The 21,715-nt window shown below is 41.7% G+C and overlaps 1 protein-coding gene and 1 long non-coding RNA gene across 8 annotated transcripts in view; one reads left to right on the top strand and one right to left on the bottom strand.

The window, feature by feature from the left end:
- Window positions 1-21,715, top strand: part of Msp300 (Muscle-specific protein 300 kDa) — a 112,093-nt gene that overhangs the window by 42,969 nt on the left and 47,409 nt on the right. For 5 of the 7 annotated variants that reach the window (XM_076620187.1, XM_076620186.1, XM_076620188.1 and 2 more), the window contains 13 exons: window positions 983-1,768; window positions 1,978-3,138; window positions 3,415-4,194; window positions 4,415-5,065; window positions 5,390-5,991; window positions 6,166-6,808; window positions 7,004-7,342; window positions 7,475-7,780; window positions 8,033-8,184; window positions 15,709-16,519; window positions 17,196-17,354; window positions 17,448-17,810; window positions 18,551-18,661. In XM_076620187.1, coding sequence (XP_076476302.1) covers window positions 983-1,768; window positions 1,978-3,138; window positions 3,415-4,194; window positions 4,415-5,065; window positions 5,390-5,991; window positions 6,166-6,808; window positions 7,004-7,342; window positions 7,475-7,780; window positions 8,033-8,184; window positions 15,709-16,519; window positions 17,196-17,354; window positions 17,448-17,810; window positions 18,551-18,661 — 6,864 coding nt within the window. Of the gene's footprint in view, window positions 1-982; window positions 1,769-1,977; window positions 3,139-3,414; window positions 4,195-4,414; window positions 5,066-5,389; window positions 5,992-6,165; window positions 6,809-7,003; window positions 7,343-7,474; window positions 7,781-8,032; window positions 8,185-15,708; window positions 16,520-17,195; window positions 17,355-17,447; window positions 17,811-18,550; window positions 18,662-20,979; window positions 21,602-21,715 lie in introns of those variants that run through there. The other 2 variants (XM_033330259.2, XM_033330251.2) reach the window with 1 other exon arrangement.
- Window positions 13,608-15,240, bottom strand: LOC143302950 (uncharacterized). The gene is made up of 2 exons (XR_013058831.1): window positions 14,428-15,240; window positions 13,608-13,899 (listed from the first exon to the last, which is right to left on the bottom strand). It is a non-coding gene; the product is annotated as an uncharacterized LOC143302950 (long non-coding RNA).

Raw genomic sequence — 21,715 nt, 5'->3', positions numbered from 1 at the left:
TGGAGAATATTAATGTAGTATCGGAATACTTAGGATGTCGCTGGTGGGTACGGCCGCTTTTCTTCTCATTTTTGTATCGTGGAAGAATTTGCGGACCGTTCGCGGAGAGACGCGGTCGCGAGGAAAACGCGTCAGCGAGAGGCGTAAATTCTCGCTACGATTCGGTGAATCGACGCCGCGAAGTAGTCGTTCCCCTGTTTCGGTTAAGATAACAGAGGTGGTTGAATGAATATGACACAGCAGAGTAAGTTATATTTCACCGTTTATTCCAACAACTTATAACGAAGACAGTTACGCTGGTGCGTATGTACGAGATGAGTGAGTGACTGATCTACGGGTGTGTATACGGTTAAAGGATGTTGACCGTTCGAAGGATGAAAAAAACAGTACTGTCTTGGGAGACGATGCTGTCTCGGAGGAAAGCTAAGGATGGGTGTGTCTAGCGCACGGGACCATCGGATTTGTTGGTGACGATTTTAGTTAGGAGAGTGAGGCAATAGGCTTCGTTGCTAATTGGTTGAACGAAGGGTCTTAACCGCCCTCGAGAGAAAGTGGTTAGTGGGAGGAAAGTTGCATCATACGTGAGAAAAACTAACTTTCCCTTGTCAAGCCGTGGTAGACAATAGTCTTTGGAAATTCTTCGGAAACAGACGTTTGTTTGGTTTGAAGGACCTCTACTAGGAAATCTATGAGATTTATGGAAGGTACTTGAGACTGTTGAGGGTTCGCAGTGAGTATCCGAAGACATCTGGTTGCCATATTGCCCGCGGTGTGTGACCTGGGCTAGGTAGAGTGTTACGCGACGTAATAGCCGTCGTCCGACACTAATTAGTGTCGAGTGGTGGTATTTGCTATCGAGTGCCGCCACAGGCCTTTTTTCCACGATACTACATTAATATAAACGCGTAATCGAAATTACAGTTAATCTTTTACATATATCTGCGTATAAATATACCATAAACTTTCCTGTTGCTGCTTTCAGAATTTAGAAGAGCAGGTGAACGATCACGAGAAGCTGCAACAAGCTCACAACGAAGCCGCGGATTGGGTTCGTCACACGAAACTGGAGCTTCAGCAAAACTGCGACACCCACGGCGAAAAGGAGCGGATCATCGAACGGGAGAACAAAGTGAATCAGATCATCGCTTCCCTTCCCAAAGGAGAAAACTTGATCTCGAAAGTTATTCAATTGAGCGACGGAGTGATCGCCAGCACAGGTCCCGAAGGTCAAGAAGCTATCAAACAGGACGTGAAACAGCTGCAAGCAAATTGGAAATCTTTGCAAGCGCAGTGTCACGAGTCCCAGAAGACTTTGTCCAACTGTATTTCCAGCTGGTCTCAATTTACAACCGCGTTGGACAGCATGAAACGATGGATAGATCATTTCCAGAAGAAGGTGAACGACGAGCAATCGAAAGAGAATAAAACCCCGGAGGATTTAATTCGGTGCAAAAGTCTCGTGGAAGAGGCCGTTCAACAGAAGCCAGTTTTGGAAGATTTGAACGACAAGTGCGAAGCTTTGTTGGAAATGAGTGCATGTAGTTGGGCCCGTGACAAGACTGTGCAATTGCAGTCGGCTTACACGTCTTTGTTGACGGATATGCAGGGACTGGTTTCCAGGGTGGAGAAGAATTTATCCGATCACACCGAGTTCTTGAAAGCGAAGAAGGAGATGGAAGATTGGCTGCGTATTGCTCGAGGATCCGTGCAGGATTGCATGGGTGTTGGGGATGCTGAATGGGCCAAGGATAAATTGGAAACCATTAAGGTGTGTTATCGATAGATTTTTATGCTCGCAAAATTTACAGATGCACAGAATGCAGGTAATGCGCGATATTTAAATAGTCAAAACTAAGTTCTCGTTATAATTCTTAATAGAAGTTTCTTTCGTTTTTAATAAAAGAAATCTCTCCTTGGTTGTATTAAAATATGGATTTATCGTTGTTGATTTTTCAAAAAATTTTTCTGTGTCTGTAGATCGTCGCAACAAGGATCACGGAGGGTCAACATCTACTGTCAACATTACAAAACGCGTACGCGAAAGCCATAGACACGGCAGTGCCAGAGCAACAAGACCAACTAAGATCAGACATGGCGGGACTTCTTTCCAGCTGGGAGCAACTGAGCATCGATTTGAACACGGTTCAAGCTCAGCTTAAGTCTCTGTTACACCGTTGGGACGATCACACGGAAGCTCACGGGAAGATGAAACGTTGGTTGGAGGAGACCGAGAACAGCATGCAGGAACTTCCAGACACGAAGGGAGAATTCGGTGACATGAAAACGATGCTGGAACGTTACAAGCACATCCAAGAGGAAGTTCGCGGCAAGAAAACCGAGTTAGATCATCTGTTGGAAGAAGCTGGCGAACTGTCCAAACTGGCGAAAAAGAGCACGCCTCTGGATCGTACGAGAGAATTATCGAAACGTTGGCAGAATCTGAGCGAGAACGTCGACGAGAGAAAGAGATTGATAGAAAATGAAATCGAGGAATACAACGCTTATCACGCAGCCTTACAAGAGACTGAGAAATGGCTGTTGCAAATTTCTTTCCAGTTAATGGCCCACAATTCGCTGTACATCACGAACAAAGAGCAAACGGTATCGCAAATTAAACAGCACGAAACTCTGCTTGCAGAAATCGAAAATTACACGAGTGTGCTGGACGATTTGAAAATGAAAGGAAATGGACAGATCGGTCGATACGTGGCTGCCAATCCTGAGATAAGAACAGTCATCGAAACGCAACTTCAAAATGTTCAAGAGAGCTACAATTCTCTATTGAATACCGCGTTGCAGATTAAGAAACGATTGGCGGAATCGTTGGTCAAGTTCCAGGAATATGAGAACACTTTGGAGAGTATTATGAAGAATCTGGATGCGTATGAGCCGGAAATAGCGCAAGAGATGGAGGCATCTTTGGATACTCTCGATATTGCGAAGCAGAGATTCGAAAATGCGCGCACCTTGCATAATAAGTTACAAGGCGAGAAAACGAGGCTTGCTCTGGCTGTCGAAGCTTGCGAAGCTGCGGTGGCTTGCGTCTCGAGACCCGGAAGTCCTCTGGATGCGCCGCCTGTGCAGATTCCGCCGAGAGAAGTGGAAGTTAGGAACAAACTGGAGGAACTGATCGATCAGGTATCGTATTCTTTTTAATCTTTTAATTTTTTTAATTTTTTATTTTATTTTAAAGAGATCTTCGTCTTCATTAAGGATTTCTATTAAAAAAATTTGTACTAGCGAGAACGAAATAAAATAATATGCGTGCTCTTGTTAAATATGCTCGTTATTATCAATTTATTGATAATAAACGACGAAACGTACCGTTTTGCAGTCGTAAAAATAATCATGAAAATTGATTTGATGGCAAAACGTTGAAACAGCTACACTGCATGATCGACATCGTGGTTTCAGGCTCAGGCACACTTGATGAACGTGACGAAAGCTCTGAACGAACTAGAAGAACAAACTCGTCAGAAGAACGTGCTTCGATCTTGGATAAACCAACAAAGAGCTCTGTGCGCCGAATGGAAGTCTCGGCCAGCGAAATTAAGATCCGAAGCTGCACACGCCGAGTTACAAGCGATGAACGACTTACTTGGAAACGTTGGCGAACGTCGAACTCACGCGTTGACCGAACTATCGCTTAACGAAGACGATCAGGACATCGAGGAAGGATTGAACAAACTGGAAGCAGAGTTGACGGATGCTATCGCCGGAAAACAAGCTGCTCAGGATCTGATTCAAAAGTACAGAACACAGGTGCAGAGTATTCAAGCCTGGTTGGATGTCCTATCGAAGAAAGTTGACGTTATCGAGAAAGGAAATGGGCAAACTATCGGCCAGAAGATCGCTAGCGTGAAAGAGATCACAACGGAGTTCGAGTCTCAGGGACCTGGAAAGTTGAACGAGGTGAAGACGTTGAGCGATCAAGTGATGGATTCTGTGAGCAACTTGGATTCACAGCAGATAGAAGAACAAATTAAGTCTGTCGAAAGAAGATACGCTGATATAGCGAAGAAGCTGCAGAGGAAAGCGCAGGTATTGGACATGACTGCTCAAGGAATCGAGGCAACTAGGCAGGAGATCGAAGAGAATCGTGATTGGATCGAGCAAAGGAAACAGCAAGCCCAGGTCTCTGATCCAGTTGGATTTGACAGCAAGCAGGTGGAGGAGAAGCTCCTTGCTCTGAAGGTAATTTCATCAGAAAGGATATTGAGATTTCAAAGAATTTATTTATTTGAAAAAGCTTACATTTTTTAGTCGAGTAGTTGAATTATGAATTTCGTATTTATTTTGTAAATCAAAGAACTAGAGTTAAAGTTTTAGTTCTTCAATTATAATACTTCTACTTTAAATTTGTTACGATAAATAAATTTTCCTCGATCTTCATAAAACGTTATGTAAATTTTAGGCGATGCTGAAGGAAGCAGAAGGAAAGCAAATGGTGATCGATACCCTGGAGAAACGAGTCGGTAACATGCAGAACGAATTAGAGGCCAATGAACAGCAACAATTGGAAAATGAAACGAAAGCTTTACGTGGCGAACAATCTCGGCTTTGTACGATCTTAACCGAAGGAATTTCCAGTGCAACGGCTGCAGCCGACGCTCGTCGCAAGTTCGAAGGTGATCTGGAACGAGCACGGGCTTGGATCAAGTCAAAGAGCAATAACTTGAAGAAGCTGAGTGGGTATCTGCCTTTGAAGGCGTCGAAAGTCGAACAGGATATCGTTCAGCACGGAGAATTGGAAGCTGACATCGATTCCTTCAGCGAAAAGGACCTGAATGATATTTTGAAGCAGGGGCATAATCTATTGAAGGAATGTAACGAGGAGGATCGAGCGAAATTAGGAAAAATCTTGGACGAAATGAGCAAGGATTATGACGAGCTGAAGAGCGAAGCGCAAGAGAAGCAGGCAGCACTCGCGGATCTTCTTCAAGGACGAAAGGCCTTCGAAAATGAAATGGACAAGTGTAAGAGATGGATCAACGAAGCTGAAGTGGCCACGTCTTCGGATCTGAGGTCTTCTAGCATCGATATTTTAAGGGAACAGCTGGCTAAGGTAAGACACAGGTTCCTGTAGCGAGTTGCGTCACAATGGACGTACAATGATAGCAGAATGCATTGTTTTCTGTAACGTAGAATCGTCTGTATTTCCATTTATTGTATCTAAATACTCAGGCACAAAGGGAACTATATATGAAAACTTTGCTTGCAATTTCAGAAGTATCGTAATAAAAAGCGCGATCAAATTCTAATCGCGAGATTACCATACTAATTCAATTCTATTATATTACTGTTCGGATTATAATCTCACTTTCGTTCTCCATTCATCCAACCAATTTTTCATCGTCGATTAATTCTCACTTCTCGCGTATTTCTCCAGTACGATCGTCTAAAGAAAGAGGCAAAGGAGTACGCGGACGACATCGAGAAGCTAATACAGCAAGGAAAATCGATTCTCCCAACCGTGAGCGACGCTGACAAACTCGAGCTAAACGAGCAGTTGCAAAACATGAAAGAAGCTCACGGCAGAGTAGCTGGTATCATAAATGAAAGAGCTCTGGCTCTTCAAAAGAGCATCGACGAAGCTGAAGAATCATTGGCAAGGATTGCCGAAGCGGTTCAATACATGACAGACGTGCAGAAAGAGCTTCACGAGCTTAATAAACCGATCGGTTCCCGCGTCGAAGACGTGGAAGCTATGCTGAATGCGTACGAAAAGATCTTAAACGATTTGAAAGCGAACAAGGCGAAACTATCCGATCTCCAATCGGTCAATGTATCTGATCTTCACGGGGTATTGACTCAACAGGACGACCTCATAAAGGCTATAGAATCGCAAATTGCGAAACTTCGCCAGTTACTTCTCTTACGACAGCAATTCATCGCCCTGATCACTGATATTACGACGTTCATTGCTAAGTACACGGAGATCGTTCGAGACATCGAGAACTCAGGTCAGACCACGGAGGAAAAGATCAAGAGGTAGGAAAATTGAAATATTTATAAGATCGATGAGTATTTTGTTATTCCTGATTAGCGCATTAGCAGGCTGCTGTAAAGTATCTATCATAGAAATATTTAACAATGTTACTAACATTTATTTCAGTGTTGATTATCCTTCGTAATTAAACACGACTGTTTCCGATTTTTATTCAGATACGACGATGCCATTCTAAAGATCCAAGAATGCGAGGCGACGCTCGCAAGTGCAACGGACAAGGGTCAGCAAATCGCAGCAGAAGGTTCGACCGCGGATAGAAACAACATAACGGAACAACTACAATCACTGAAGCAACAACTGCAAGGTCTAAGAAGAGCCGTGGAAACTCAGAGGGAGCAACACGAATTAGCTGCGGCGGAACACAAGAGACTCGCGAACGAACTGGCCGAAATTCTCGATTGGTTGGAAGATAAAGAGAAAGAAGTGAAATCTAGGCCTCTCTTGGAGAGAGATCCGACCAGCGTGGAAGCTGAACTGAAGAATCACAACGTATTATGCGAGGCTGTCAATGAACATCTCGACAGAATCAGAAACTTGAAAAACTCTGTGCCTCACGAGGAAGGAATGCCTGGTTCGTTGAAAGAAATGCTCAGCGAAGCAGTGTCTCTGTTGACCTCCTTGCCAAGGGAAATGGAGGAACGTGGAAATTATTTGAAGACTAACATGAAACTCAGACAAGAGTACGCTGCTCTAACTGAGAAACTTCGAAGTTGGGTTCGCGAAGCAGAGGTTAGACTGGAAAGCGACAAAGATGGACTCGATTTTGAGAATATCCTGAGCGATCTCGAGGAGCACAAGGTTCGTATATATCGAACAATTCGATTAAAATGAAATAGTTTGACGTTAACAGCTTGAAAGTCTTGAAAATCATATCTGAAACGTATGATTCAAGATTTGTGAAAACCTTTGAATTAGTATCGGATCACATTGAAAGTGATTCAAATTATTTGCTACACTTCTTTACCGTATTATTTCGATGAATTGTTCTTGCAGATTTACTTTAGTAGCGAGCCAACGATTCGCGAGCTGGTGTCTCAACAAATACAACAAGCAGGTGACAAAATTTGGCCATCGTTGACTACGTCCGAGCAAGAAGAACTGAGCGCGGAACAACAGCAACACACTCAATTACTGAAGAACACGTTGAACACCGCAAAATCTCAACGTGCCAGATTGGAACAAGGAGCTGAAACTTGGAGAGACTACACGCAAACCCTCGAGCGAGTTCGAGCTGTGATCGCAAGGAGTAGATTCACTGACGAACCTGTCACGACTCTGGCTGGATTGCAATTTAACATCCAGAAGATCACGCACGCTCTCAATGATATACAGGTTAGTCGATAATCGTCGCACGTCTGTTTGTCGTTAACGATTACAAGACAATTAGACGATGTTTCTGGCCATTTACTAATAAATGTTATCACGTATCGATAGAAAGAAACAAATTTTTATTTTTTCGTATAGAATCAACAGTTCGAATTGGACCTTTTGAACGAACGCAGTCAAGAAGTGCTTCGATTGGCTGATGCTAATAACAAAAAGACGATAGAAACACAAATCGCCGAAATCAGTGCGGAATGGAGAGAATTGGTTTCCGGGTTAGAGGGTCGCAGAGACGCTCTCGAAGCGCTGTCCAAACATTGGGAAGATCTTGAGGCGCAATGGTCTGTCATTGAAGCTCGTGTAAATGTCATTGAAGAGAAGAGCAAACTTTTGGATACCGTAGTTCGGTCTAAGCAACACTTGCAAGACGTTATCAAGGCTTTACATGTAAGTACAACGTCTCTCTAATAATTGGATGGTGATAAAAAGAAAACTGTTTCGATGTCGTAGAATTTTATCTTGAAATTTTATTTACTCTATTTAGAATGAAAGTAATTCGGTTAGAAATCAAATATGTAATAAAAATACGATGTAGTAAAACGCAAGAAGACATTTTATATGTATAAAGACCTTGAATAAAAAAATATAAATATGTATTACTTTGTGAATTTTATTAATCTTGCTTTTTACTGTGTACAGGAGCTGGTAGCGGAAGCGGAGAAATTGAAACCGATGACAGAGGAAGTGAAAGATCTATCAGGACCTGTTCTAGCGTATCTGGCAGCCTTCACAGAGGCACCAGCCCACGCGCTCGAGAAAAAGCTGAACAAGTTGCAGAATTCCGTCGAATCGTGAGTCGAAACTGCTCTTTTCTTGTTGCGATGTTCCAGAAGCACTGCCAAGGACACTGTATCGGTGTCACCAGAGGATCATATATTTCTTGATTCGCGAACGCGTTTCTTTCGAAGTCGAGAAAACTTTTTACTTATTAAAATTTACTCCACAAAGCGTTCATTATTAAATACGGTTTATATTCCATTCGTGTCTCGTAATTTTCCGTTTCTATTAGAAAACTATTTTATATCTGCTAGAACATAATTTCACACAGATCTACTATTCATCGATTAGCAATTACATTTCTTACTCCGCTTTTGTTATTATTAGATTTTAATTTCTGTTATCAAGTTAAGATTACATATTTATCTTCTATATTTCATTTTCTTGCAAAATATCATTATCCAGTGTTCCGCCAAACTGCGGAATCATCAACGAAGGAACCATGCGGTGCGATTGTGTGCAATTTCGACGCATGTGCATGCGTGTGTATGTGTGTATGTCTGCTTATGCATATTACCATCCCTTTGAAAGGGCTAGGTAATGTCTGCTTCCCCCACCCTTTCATATGTTTTGTTTCAGGCTATCTTCGCATCGAATATCAATATATTATTTAATCATATGTGTATATTCTTGCAATTCTTTTCTGACATAGTACTCTTTTCAGGATAATTTATTTATAGCCACCGATCGTTAGAATTCATCTATTATTCATTTCACATCAATCTATAAATAGTGAATTTGAGTTTCTGCGTTAAAAGCTCGTTCATCTTACGCACGCTGATCGTTCTTTCTTCAAGATGAATAATATCAAGAAGTCGATTTCGAAACGTCGATTCAACCGGGAGGGCGGTCTCGTTGAAATTTTCGCCGAGGAATAACAAAAATTGAAGAAATAAAGAAACGATGTCGAAAGAAGGGAAAGGACAAAAGTTGTGGTTTCTCGATAGCGGCAGATTCTTTATGGATTACGACACCTATCGATTTAGCATGCATTACGTGTCCTACTGTGTTGTGTCATAGCCAAATTAATCCCATGACGTAATTAGGCCTTGGAAAAAGTTGTGCACTGCGTGTCGCGATATGCATTGCATCATAAAATTAATATCCAGAAACGAATATAAAATAAGCCGACCGGAGATGCCGATTTTATCCGAATCATATTTCATCCAGTACATAGACTTTAAAAAAAAAAACTGGTTTTTCTCGATTAATAATGAATGATGTGGATCGTGATTATCATCGCTGCTGAAGTTAATCTCAATCAGCCGGTAACTCTCATTTTCTATTCTAATTGAAACGTATCTATGAACTGATCAAATTTGTTCACTGATATTTCCCAGTTATACGATCTTCGAAAATAATTAAAACAGAATAAAGAAGAGTGGAACTTCTTAAGTAGAACCTGTTTCATCCCCTGAATATTAACTAATTCGATCAATAATTCCTTCCACGAACGAATAGAACCGATTAAGATACAAACACGAAAGCGGATTATTTTCTCCAATCTCACTGTACAATCCAATAGTATACAAGAAATAGATCGAAATATATAAAAATACATAAATGGCAAATCTCGACACGTTCAAATTACCCATAAATGCACAAACGCCCACGATTCATCACGCCTACGACAGTTCTATTTCCACTGATGCTGTTTGTAAACATGTTTCAATAGATTGCGCAACGCGTTTCCCGAGTAATTCGCACGACGTCGACGTCGGGTCATTAATCGAGTGATATTAGGTAATCCGTGACTCTCTGCATTCCCATCGATTCGAGAATCGCACGTGAGGAGAACAAACGAGAGAAAGAGAAAGAAATAAAAAGAGAGAGAGAGAGAGGGGGGGAGAGAGACGGCTGGGAAGACCTTGCACGCCACCGCGGTATGTTCTCGTTTCGAAAAGGGGTTGCATTCGCCAACCCCGCACCGAATCGTGGCCCTCGCTCCCTCAGACTGCTTGGTTGTCGATCGAATTTGCACTAAATATAGATTTGACGAGGAAAAGTGAAGCGACCGCCTTGGCGGCACGTTGGCCCGTTTCTGAATTTCATGGCGTAATATCCGCGGCACGGTTTGCACACGTCAGTTACCATTCGCACGCGGCGCCGCACACTGGAAATAAAGCATGACGAGAGAGTTTGTGGTTGTTAAGTAGTCGAGGTTGGTCCGCGTGTCCTTTCAACCAGCCGTTTATTAAATTATCGTCTCAGATAGTCTCAATTATACCGAGTCGTTTACGCGAACCTGACGTTCCGTGGTTATACGACCGTGTCGAAGAATCTCGTGATTTCAAGGATTATCCGTGCGATAATAAAGGATACAGTAAAGTGTATAAATCGATTGTGATTCCAGCGATTTTTCCTGCGATAGCAACGATTATGATAAAGTCTATAAATCGAATTGCAAAATTTTGCGCAAGATTGAATCAGTAACTTTGGTGTCTAGAATCGGATCGTGGATTTCATTTGAAAAAGTGATTACACGTGAATTTGTTGTGTTCTATTCGAATTGTATTTGTCGAGGATTTTATTCAAAGTTTATTGTATAGTGAATCAAACGATATATAAGAGTGTCTGACGAGTATCGCTGTCAAGTTGTGCAAGAGCCGAACAGACCGGCAAGTGCGTAGACGCACGTTGATGGTGAACGAGCACGGCATGTCGATTGACAGTACGTAACAATGAAATTTTTACGGTCGTCTATCGGGATAATCGGATCGTACGCGGTTATTGGCTTAAATATTATGACCGTTAGCCCTCGTAGCCTCTCTATCAGCAATCGATACCGAAGCGGAACGACGAAACGTGTTTCGGTGCAGCACGTGTCTGTTCGGCGTTGCCGTCGCTGCAATGTAACAAAGAAATATTCCTGAAGCGAGTGCCGGTCGTGTTACAGAAAATTGTGCAGCAGTGATTGTTTACTCTGCTCTTTTCGTTTCTTCGTTTCTGAAGGATGATACCGATGGAGCGTGCTGGATTCTACGTGACAACTTTTAAAATAGAAGTAAAGTTTCTACCATGAACGTAGAGGTGACTGATACCCAGTTTGATTATCTTCCTTGGTTTATTTAACCTTTTGTTGCTAGAGATAAAGCTTCTTCGATAGACTCACGTAGATATTCCAAGATCGCTTCAGATCGATTTTTAGATGCTGGCAGTACTATTTTTATCGTAGATTCGTATCGTGGCTTCTAGGGTCGATAATAATAGGGTTCGCAAGTTCCATCGTCGTTTTTTTGCCAGTTTTATGATATTTTATTCGGTCGTTTGCTTCGCGTCATCAACGAAGCTGTGCTTACGAATGAAAATATACCAGATTCCAGTATATATGTATCATATACAGAATCGACGTGATCAAGTCCTTATAATTCCGAAGAATTACTTAACTGTGTCGTGAAACTTAACATTGGTATGACCCAAATGAAGCGAATGTCAGCAATACATTCAAACTGCGGTGTTAGACAAAGCACGCTATGTCGTCCGATTTTCATTTACTTAAATCAATAGTTCAAATTCAATAGTTATAAGTAGACTCTCCACATTTACTTACACAGATTCATATTTTTACGAATAGAACCACGGAGATTGAATCCAAATAGAAATTCCTATCGCTACTAATCTTTTTGAATATTTTTCTTCTAAATACGAGCGTTTTGTTCTGCATTTTCTGTACGTTTCTACGTTCTTAATGTTCCCTATTCTACATGTACGTAAGAAGATCCACACGGTCTACCGATAAAAATTCTATCCAAAGACTAAATACGCGAATTCGGATAGAGATCTTTGTTCCTTCGCGTGTTGCAACATCCGATGCAACCTTTCGATTTACATTGTAATCATACAACGTTCGTTGAACGTGCCAAAAAGAGTAGGAAAGAAGCGCGATGGCAAAGATCTTCGAGCCAATGAACTCGCCTTGCTCCCGAGGCGTCTTTGCTCTGCAACACGATGGATAAGCCGTAGGAAAAGGAAACAGACGAAGACGAGAAGAAGAAAAAGTCAGAGAGAGCTATATTATTCTTAGGAACAGCGCGGCGTGCGCCGCTTTTCGGCTGTCGTCGATTTTCGTTCCTGTCCGGCCTGGCGAGCGTTTAGACGTAAGCCGCATGCGTCGCGGCGCCTCGCCAAAAGGAAAATTCAAAGCTAACGCTATTACGCCCTTCTAATAACGTTTCGAACCGCGAACGCTGCTGTTTAGCTTGATCGTGCCGCGCCATACTGTTGTCCGAATATAATTTCACGGCGGATTTTCAAATATCTCACGCGATTCGAACGTCGTCTTAAAGAAGTCGGTTTTAAAGAGGAACGACTGATCGTCGTGCCAGGCAGGGATAAACCGAAGAACGAGATTTGTCGAGAGATTGACAAATTTATCGATTCGATCACGAGGATCCACCACTGTTACTGAAATTGGTATACACGTACCACCTTTTTGCTGTTGAATCTCACCGCCGATAGATATTCGTTCGCGTGTTTCTTCAGGGATGGCTATTTTCCTTAATCTTTTTCTTCCCTTTTATCGTTCTAAGAAAGTCAGATAGTTTAGATAGGGATTTTTATTCGATTCGTCCAAGTGTCCTTTGGTGTTAGAATATTTCAAGAGGATAGTGCTTCGTTGGAATATGGTGGATAGATCCTGCAAAGAGTGGATCATTTGATCGGTGTTACGGAAATATCTCTGTGCTGGAGCACGTTGGATCGAGTCGCATGCCCGCATAAGGATTGCATCACGTGCACGAGATACTTCCGGAACTTGCTGCCGGCCGCGATGTTTCAAGAGCAATAACGATCGTCTTGCAAATATTTCAAAGTGCAGTTTCTATGTAACGCTGCGCCGCGCAAATTCGGAAAATTCAAATCACCGGATTTACATAAATTGCAATTTTTCTCTCGTTCGTAGAGAAGTCTCGATTATTCGAAATATCGTATCGTATTAATTTATGTAGCGCACGTTTAAAAACATATTGTCTATTTCGAGGATATTGAAAGTGAAAAAGATCGAACGAACGCGATTAATTGAGCTGTTCTTCTTTTCTTATTTAATCTCGTATTAGTCAGCGACGATACAGAGCGCAACGTGTTTCGTAAATTTCTGTTCCGTCTTGAAAATACCACGACCGCCGGCTGGTGATTGCACCTTGTGTTAAACGCCGTTCATTATTAGCTACGATGATGTCATCGTGGGAAAAGAAACGCGTTGCGCGTACGAAACTTGACATTGACATCGCGAGCCCTCCGCGTATTCTGAAATTCCGCTTCCGGGCTGATACTTGCAGACGTTAGGGCTTTCTCGAACAATTGTCACATTAATAAGACAAGTGAAGAACAATTTGGCAACAACTTATACAATGGCACCGACAGTTCTTCCTCTTCTTTTTTAGAAAATATCTTACTAAATCGTGGCTTCGATTCAAATTGTCGAGATGAATTTGTCTGATTTCTAGAGGCTTCTACGTCATATTTTATTTCTTATTAGACTTCATCTTGCAATTACAGTAACCTGAATGACTAATCAAAATTGCATCCTTAACGCTGATGTCATTGTTGATCAACGTGAAACATCACGAAAACACGATGCACCGGTTCGTAATCGGACATGAGGCGAATCCAAACGAGACGATGACTGATTTCGACGTTTCTCGTAGCACGATACACCTATGGTGATGTCGTCATCTTTTATGAAAACTCTTGGCACCGCTCTCTATCAAAACATTCTTTGATCTTCTTAGCTACAATGAAGCAAATTCAAGCAATTCGTACCGTGATCCAATAAAACAATCTGCTCTTCTATAAATTGCTCTATTCTACTTTGTTATATCGGCGTTTCTCTGTCAACATTTCTCGGTTCACAAAATGTTTTAAATACTATATCGTGCATTTGAATTATCAGTAACTATAGAATAATTTCTAAATTAAATAAAACATTCCATAAAATGAAAAAGACAAGTAGCTAATTGAATCCTTATATATACACGGATTGTTAGAAAATAACAAAATCAAATCTTCGAATCGACCAATTGGAATTAAGGAACAGGATTTGTAATAAGATTTCGATCTCGTTTGTTCGTCGTTTGATGGAAATTATATAAATCTTGTTCCTAATTCTTTTCGGTGGAGTGCAGCGTAACTTTACGTAGAAACGTGCAACTCGAAGATACTTTGATTCTGTTACTTTGTAACGAACTCGTGTATAATTCTATAAGAAGTTAAGAAATTATACTTCTAGGAATTCGATATAAATTCAAATATAAGCATACCCAAATCACGACTAACGACAGAGCAATTCTAAAACGAAGTGTGAAATTCCAATAAAAGAATAATTCCGGTTCCGACATGTAACCAACAGACTCCTCGCACAACCACACACGGATCGTTCGTCTACTTTTAGCCAAAGCGTCCTCCGCTCTGGCTGGAACGAAGCCAACCATAGTTGAACCAGCGACACGCATTTCCGATTCTAATTTCGTCGCACCTCTGCCTCGGACAATTCCTTCTGACCGATCGATCCGGCGTATCCTCCGCCTTCTTTTCTTCTTCGTCTCGTGACTCCTTCGTCGACCTGTAGCCTACGAGTAGGCTGGACAGGAGCGCGATGATCGCGCATTGGCACGCATTATTGGAGACTCGTAGGCCACGAGAAATATGCTAAAATCTATTTTTACGCCTGGCCTCCGTGTACAAGCACGCTGCTAAGGGGCAAATCGTTTTCCGTTAGTAAGGTAGCGACCACAGGCTCGCCGACGGTCACGTTGGTATTCCCTTGGCTCTGTAAACACTTCTAACTTCCAACTGGTTCGTGTACAAAATACACGCGTATTCGTGAACGTGTATGTTGCTCGGTATCTTGCGGAGAACACGCGTAAGTTGTTGCTGTTCGAAGCTTGTTTGACGGCAGGTTATTTCAAACTTTCTTACTGTTACTTCTTCTTTTGGTTCCACACAACTTCGTTTCGCTTCGTGCAACACGATATTAGGAGCTATCGAAGCTGCGAAGTTTCGAATTTTAATCCTAGAGGACACGCTACTATCGCTAGAAACTCCTTTGGCGCCAGGCTATTTCGTAATTTACATTTCTGTCTCTTCGTTTCGTAAGCAGTGACGGATGCCACCAAACTTGTGAAAGCTCGAGCTTTGACCTTCGAAGAAGTGCCATTTACGTTCGGAGCTACTTTGGCGCCAGGATATTTCACGGTTTACGTCTGCGTCTCTTGGTTTCTGCGCCGCTGCATTCCGATTTTTCTTTTGTAACGCTCACTTTCCGTTCCGAGTATTTTCACCGAATCGTTTCATTGCGGATTTCTTCGCTTCGAATTCCATTTCAAATCATTTTTTTCTGTATCTGTCCGTTCGGACGAATTTTATTGTCTTTTCGTGATAAACCTGTCATGGAATGGGATCATCGCGGTTCAAATCTCGACCTCGAAGGGACATCGAGAAAAACGATAAAGCCTCGCATTGCGTTTAAAACATCGTTGCATACAAATATTCTTACGCGAGGAATATCATCGGAGAATGAAAGAATTCGGTGCTCCTTGTAGGCTCATCGACTCCCTGCAGACGAAATCCAAGAAGGCGGACGAGGACTTGGAGGCGTTCGAAGGCACCGAACGTGAGATCGAGCAGCTGAGGAAGCGTTTGAACGAGGCGCGAGAACGCGCCTCGAACCTTTACGTCTTCGGTCCGGATCAGGACGCGACCGAGGAGGAGCTTGACGAGCTACGCTGGGCTGTCGAGCAGCTCCTCGACAGCACGAAAAAGTTCTCAGGAAGCACTAAGGCGCGGTACCAAGCTAGCCAGCAGCTGGTCCCTAGTGATCTTGCTCAACACCTGACAGCCCTTGAACTTTGCGCTGAAGCGACGGCGCAAGCGATGGAGGAGAAACAGAGGGAACAGAAACGGGCTAGAACCGTCAGGTCGGATTACTTAACCGATCTCGACGAGGTTCAAACGTGGATCAGACAAGCTGAATTGAAGGTGCAAGACAGATCCATCGAGCCTGCCCCTCTAAAGGAACAATTGAAACAGGTGCAAGACGAGTTGGGCACGATCACCGACAAGCTCGAACGATTAACGAGAAACGGCCGTACCATTGCGGAGAATACGAGGGACGATACTGAGAAACAGTTGATCGACAGCACCGTTCACAATGTCACTGAACAGTTGAACCAAGTTAGGAACTGGCTGGACGAGAGGAAGCAAGTGGTAGCTGATACCATTGACGCTTGGCAGAGATTTTTGACGTTGTACGAGGCCGTTAAGGCATGGACCGAGGAAAAGAGACAGTTCCTAGTCGAGCCATTGAAGCTCAGCACCCTTGTGCAGGCTAGGCAGAGGCTGCACGAGTATTCGGTACGTCCGAAACACGTCTATCGAACCGTGATCCTTTCGACTAGTGGAGAAAGCCAGGAAAACGTGGGTTTCTCAAGTTAGAATTTATTTTCGGTCTTTTCTTGGGATTGGCCTTTGCTCGATCCCTTCGTCCGACTTTGTTGCATAGAAGCATCCCTTAAATTTTCTACTATCTATCGTCGAACAGTTGAAATATGCACACTAACCAGTGTTGCGACAAAGAACGTTGATACACCATTGCATTTAGTATATTTACATACTAATTAATTAGGTCCAAGTATGTTAAATTTCTTATTACTCAGTAGTACTTTCCTTTGACTACAAAGGTTTCATATTACTGGAAATAAAATGTAGATACGCTTCGTTGAAAAATATACTTTTTGTAGTCGTTGCAAATGGCCACAATTACCGCTGTATTACTGTAATATTCGATTCTTGAAAAAGCAATATTTCAAAACTATAACTTCCAAGTGTAATTCCTATTGGACGCGACATACAACCGGAAAGCTTCAATTGTAACAGCGATGCAGACTATACGCGCTATGCAGACCTAGAGTTCTTCGAAAACGCACGTTCCTTTGCATTTCGTTCCACGAATGGAGAAATCACGGTTCGCTATTCGTATCTATCTTTCTGTCAACCGTTCGTTCTATTAATCTTCGGGGTGGGTTTGCAGACAGCCGTAAAAAGCTGCAAACAGATCAACAAGAATCTCAGTGATATGGGTAAGGAGCTCGAGAGTATCGGTCAGGTTTGCAGCGTGGGCGACTTGCCCGAGAAACTACTCGAAGCTGAAGAAGCTAAAGTCCAAGTAGAGGGTCAACTGTTGGAAAGGGTTGGTTTTTCTCGATCGATCAGCGAATCTTATTTAGTTAGGGGCGGAATGAACGTGCGTAAGATGAACATCGTTTCAAACTATTCGTTTCAGAACGCGCTGCTGCAAGAAACTAGCGAAGAATGGGAGCAGTGCGAGCGAAAGATGAAGGAAGTGAGAACGTGGATCGAGAAAGCGAAACAGAGTCTCGAGTCGCCGCAGAACAAAAAGAAACCATTACGGGATCAACATAGTATAAGGGAAAAAATGCTGAGCGATATCGCGATACAGAAAACGAAAATTGGTATGTCGATGGAGAAACTTCAGGTTCACTTCCGATCTGGGATTGGTGGCGATAGTCGAATCGGCGAAACGGTTGACGAGCTGTTGGCCGAGCTAGACAATCTTAATACCAATGTGAGAGAACAGACTACGGCATTAGAGGCTTGTCTAGCTCAGATTGATCAATACCAACAGGTTAGAATTGCTCAGAGGATTGTTTTTTCTTTTTTTTTGTTGCTCTAGACTGGAGCTGTATTCTTTTGAAACTTGATTGCTGATCCGGTTAGAATTTTAGGGAATTAGCTTTATTATTTATTATTTAGGGAATGGGAAATTAGCTTTATACGTAGGCAATGGAGAAGTTTAATCGGAATATAGGAAGTTTTATCACAGTTTGAAGTAAGTCGAACAGATAGGATCAATGGAAAAAATGAAATAATGGTGGTGAAACGGTTAAAGGGTATAGCAAAGCTTATTTTTCTGACGCGTTACCTTCTTACGTGGATGGTGCTTCGAGGTGCATAGTTGCATTTGTTGCACTATGGAAAATTCGATTGCACTCTGTTCAGATGCATCGGTGTCCTTGTAAAAAAAAAAAAGTGTAATTGCATTCTGCAAGCGTATTGCTATAAGAAGAATGTAATTACGTGTATAAAAGGATTGTACAGTCCCATGTTACAAGTGCACTGTTACACCGATGAAGAATTGCATATAATTCCTTCGGATTTATCCTACAGAAAGGTGAAACTTCAAAGAAATACATGTGCTATACCATTGAACTATCTTCAACACTATTCCCCTATCTACAATCATAAAAAAAAAAGATTACCTGTATGCGTAGAATCATAGTAGCGGGTTTTCTAGAAATAAAGGGGATCAGCAATCGTTTCAATGACGCCCAAAAGAATACGGCTGACGTCCGTTTGTCGTTCTAGGAGATACAACAGTTGAGGCAACAGATTATGCAGGTGGAGCAGCAACTAAGGACAATACTGAGCCCGACGTATCTGTCCGCCGATAAGGAGAAGGCGTTACAGGAGCAACAGGTAGGTTTGTCTTGATCCCACCTTTTTACCACCTGCACAAGTGCGCTAAAGCAGCAAGTTGATTTTTTGCATCTGCTCGATACCAACTGAAGACCACCACCAGGATAATAATCGCGTACTTTTCGAATCTCTCCCATTGAAACGAGTTGTTTCTTCTTTACTTTTTTTTTTTTTTTTATTCGTATATGTATTAAATTCGTGGTCGGGGGTAGTTTTTCATCGGTAAATCACGGACTTCTCTCTGGCATCTGCTCTCGAGACACCATGCCTGTTCTCAAAATATTAATTTCTCAAGTGACTAACAATTAACCGTCGATCGAGCCAACATTAATTCCTTAACCGCGTCAGGGTAAAATAAGATTTTTATTGGCTACGGATATTTGTGAATTCCACGTATATTTTCATTTCTATTATTAAAATATAGTTAAATAGATTAACGCGAAGTGGCCAATATAAATTTGTAACATCCATATCAGAATTATACCAATCGGAATTTGGAAACATTTTGATAATCCATTTTGAAGAGACAGAGGTCGACGTACCTTTTTCTGATTATAATTTCAATCAAGGTGTTTCCGTTTAAATTTCTCCATGCCAATATCCTTATTTTCATTTCATACGCATCAATACAATTATTTCTCCTTCCACTCCAAAGCTTTTCTTAAACAATTCACCAATGCTTAACAATATAACATCTGTTAATAACATGAAACATATATAACAATCGCTAAACATCTATTCACATCTTTCTCTCACTTTCTTTAACTCTGTCTCTCTGTCTCTCTCTCTCTCTCTCTCTCTTCTTACTACTTCTTCACATCTCTCTCGAAAAAATAAGTTAATCTGTAATAACATCATGCTGATTCCATTATTTCAAAAATTGCGAATTTATATTGAAAGAAAAATATAATTCACGTGCTCTCGTTGAAATTTTAATACAAATATATTGATCGTTCTTTCGTCAAGATAGCGATTGAACGATCAATATCGAGTTCGTGTATTCGCATGCTTAATCATCGTGGTGGTACATCTGTTACGCGGTATTGGTTGGTATCATGCTCTTGACTAAGGTTTTATCTCACCTGTTCTTTTTGTAACTGAGAGATCAATCGGTCATACATCACTGTTCACGCACGTCTCTGCGTTTATTCGTCTGTTTCTCTACTTTCTATACGTATCTCATGATCCATGTATACATCACCATACTCTTAATGACACACCTATATGTTGTTTCGTGATGGGGTTTACTTGATTTTGCTTGTTTTCTCTTTTCTTTGTATAACGTCACGTGTTTCTATCTTATTTGTACTTTTCTTTTCTCGCCGTCTCTCACTTGTCTATACTATCTATGTATCAATGAGTGTTACAAGAATAACGCAATTCTGAATCTTTTCGAATTGCACCGCACTCTATATATATTACATATATATATATACTTATATCCATAGAGTAAATAGAATATGAAGGAAAAATTGTAATAGTCGCACAAAGATATGTAAAAGTCGCATCAGTATGTGTAAAAAAAAAAACGAAACGAACGATTGTCTTGCAACGTTTCGTCCACCACACACAGAAATGTCTGTTTCACACACCGTTTCACAGTAGGCTTTTTCCATCGAGTTTCTGTCGTTCACGAAAGTAGCGCTCAGCTGAACTTGTACGTTACGATTCGAATGTATACGCAACGCGAGCGTTCGTCCTGTCGTGTCGAGAAACTCGAACATCGACAACGAACGCGATCTATACGTGAAAAAAAAAAAAGATGTATTACGCAAGAAAATCAAGTGACCTCCAAAACGCGCGCCGAGACTTGTGAGAACATAGCGAACACAAGTCAACGCTTCGAAAGACCAGTCGAACTTACCTCGATAATTTCTCTTATGTTCATTCGTTTCATTTCTCTTTCTTGTTCTTTTTCATTTAACTTCACATTGTGTTCGCTCTTTTTTCTTGTTTAACTTGTCTTTAATCCATCGCATCGGCTATTTGATTTACGAACATTTTGTTTGCTGTACCTTTTCCCGCCTCTCCTATAAAAATACAAAAATCCATCCTCCGTTTCACGTCCCACGTCCCGCCTTCTTCGTTTCGTTTCTGACCATCGTTTCTGCTTCGCCATCGTCGTCTTCTGGGGTTCTGCGGCGTCTACACGATTATTAATCGTCTCAATTACTCTCCTTTGTTCTCACCTTTCTTTGGTTTCTCGGATCTCTGTCTCTCTTCTCTTTCGATCGAAATTTTGTTCACGATTTATCGTCCATCTCGCTCGATCGCTCGGCGTGTTGTTGTTTCTTCGTTTGCTCTGCTCGTTCGTATAGATCTGTCGGGAGAAGATCAAGTCGTTGCAGAGCAAAATCCAGGCGCGTACCGAGAGATCGAAGATCCTCGTGCAACGTGGCAAGCCCGATCCAGAACCGTTAGATCCATGACCAGTTTGGTCGTTTAGAGTCGATTGAGATCGTCCAACGTTCTCGCGATTCTACGTGATCACGATTTTGACAGCCATTAGTGTCGTTCCTCGCGTTCTTTTCTCACCCGGTTCAATTCCGCGCACTATATCCGGAGCGAAGGGTACGTCGACACCAAATTGGCGACAGAATCGAAGAGATTCGAATTCTTCGAGCTTCAAAGAATCCTGAAGTCTTCGATCTATCGTGTAAAAACGTCGACGTTCGTCCTCGTCCACGGAATGGAAACCGATCGATTTTTAATACCTCAGGATCTTTTTTAGCGAACTTTATATTATATATATGAATGTATGTATGTATACGTATATTGTCTATATTACATTATATCGAGCAAACTTTTCCTAAAACGTGTTATTCGTTCAGGCATAGAGAGCAGAGTTGCGTTCATATAAAAGAAAAAAAAAAAAGTAACAAAACCAATTACCAGTATACTGTTTTAAAAGAGAGAATAAAGAGCCCTCTTTATCGCCAAGCAATCTTGTATTTCTTCGCGAGCTACACCACCGCTGATCATAACGTTAATCTAGCATACACGCATATAATACTAAAACTCTCCGACAAAAGGGAATTCTAATCTTCCAACAAC

This window comes from Bombus vancouverensis, chromosome 7, assembly GCF_051014615.1.
Source record: "Bombus vancouverensis nearcticus chromosome 7, iyBomVanc1_principal, whole genome shotgun sequence".
Taxonomy (NCBI): Eukaryota; Metazoa; Arthropoda; class Insecta; order Hymenoptera; family Apidae; genus Bombus; species Bombus vancouverensis.
Note: the sequence above shows the minus strand (reverse complement) of the source record. Positions and strands in the feature narration are given on the sequence as shown.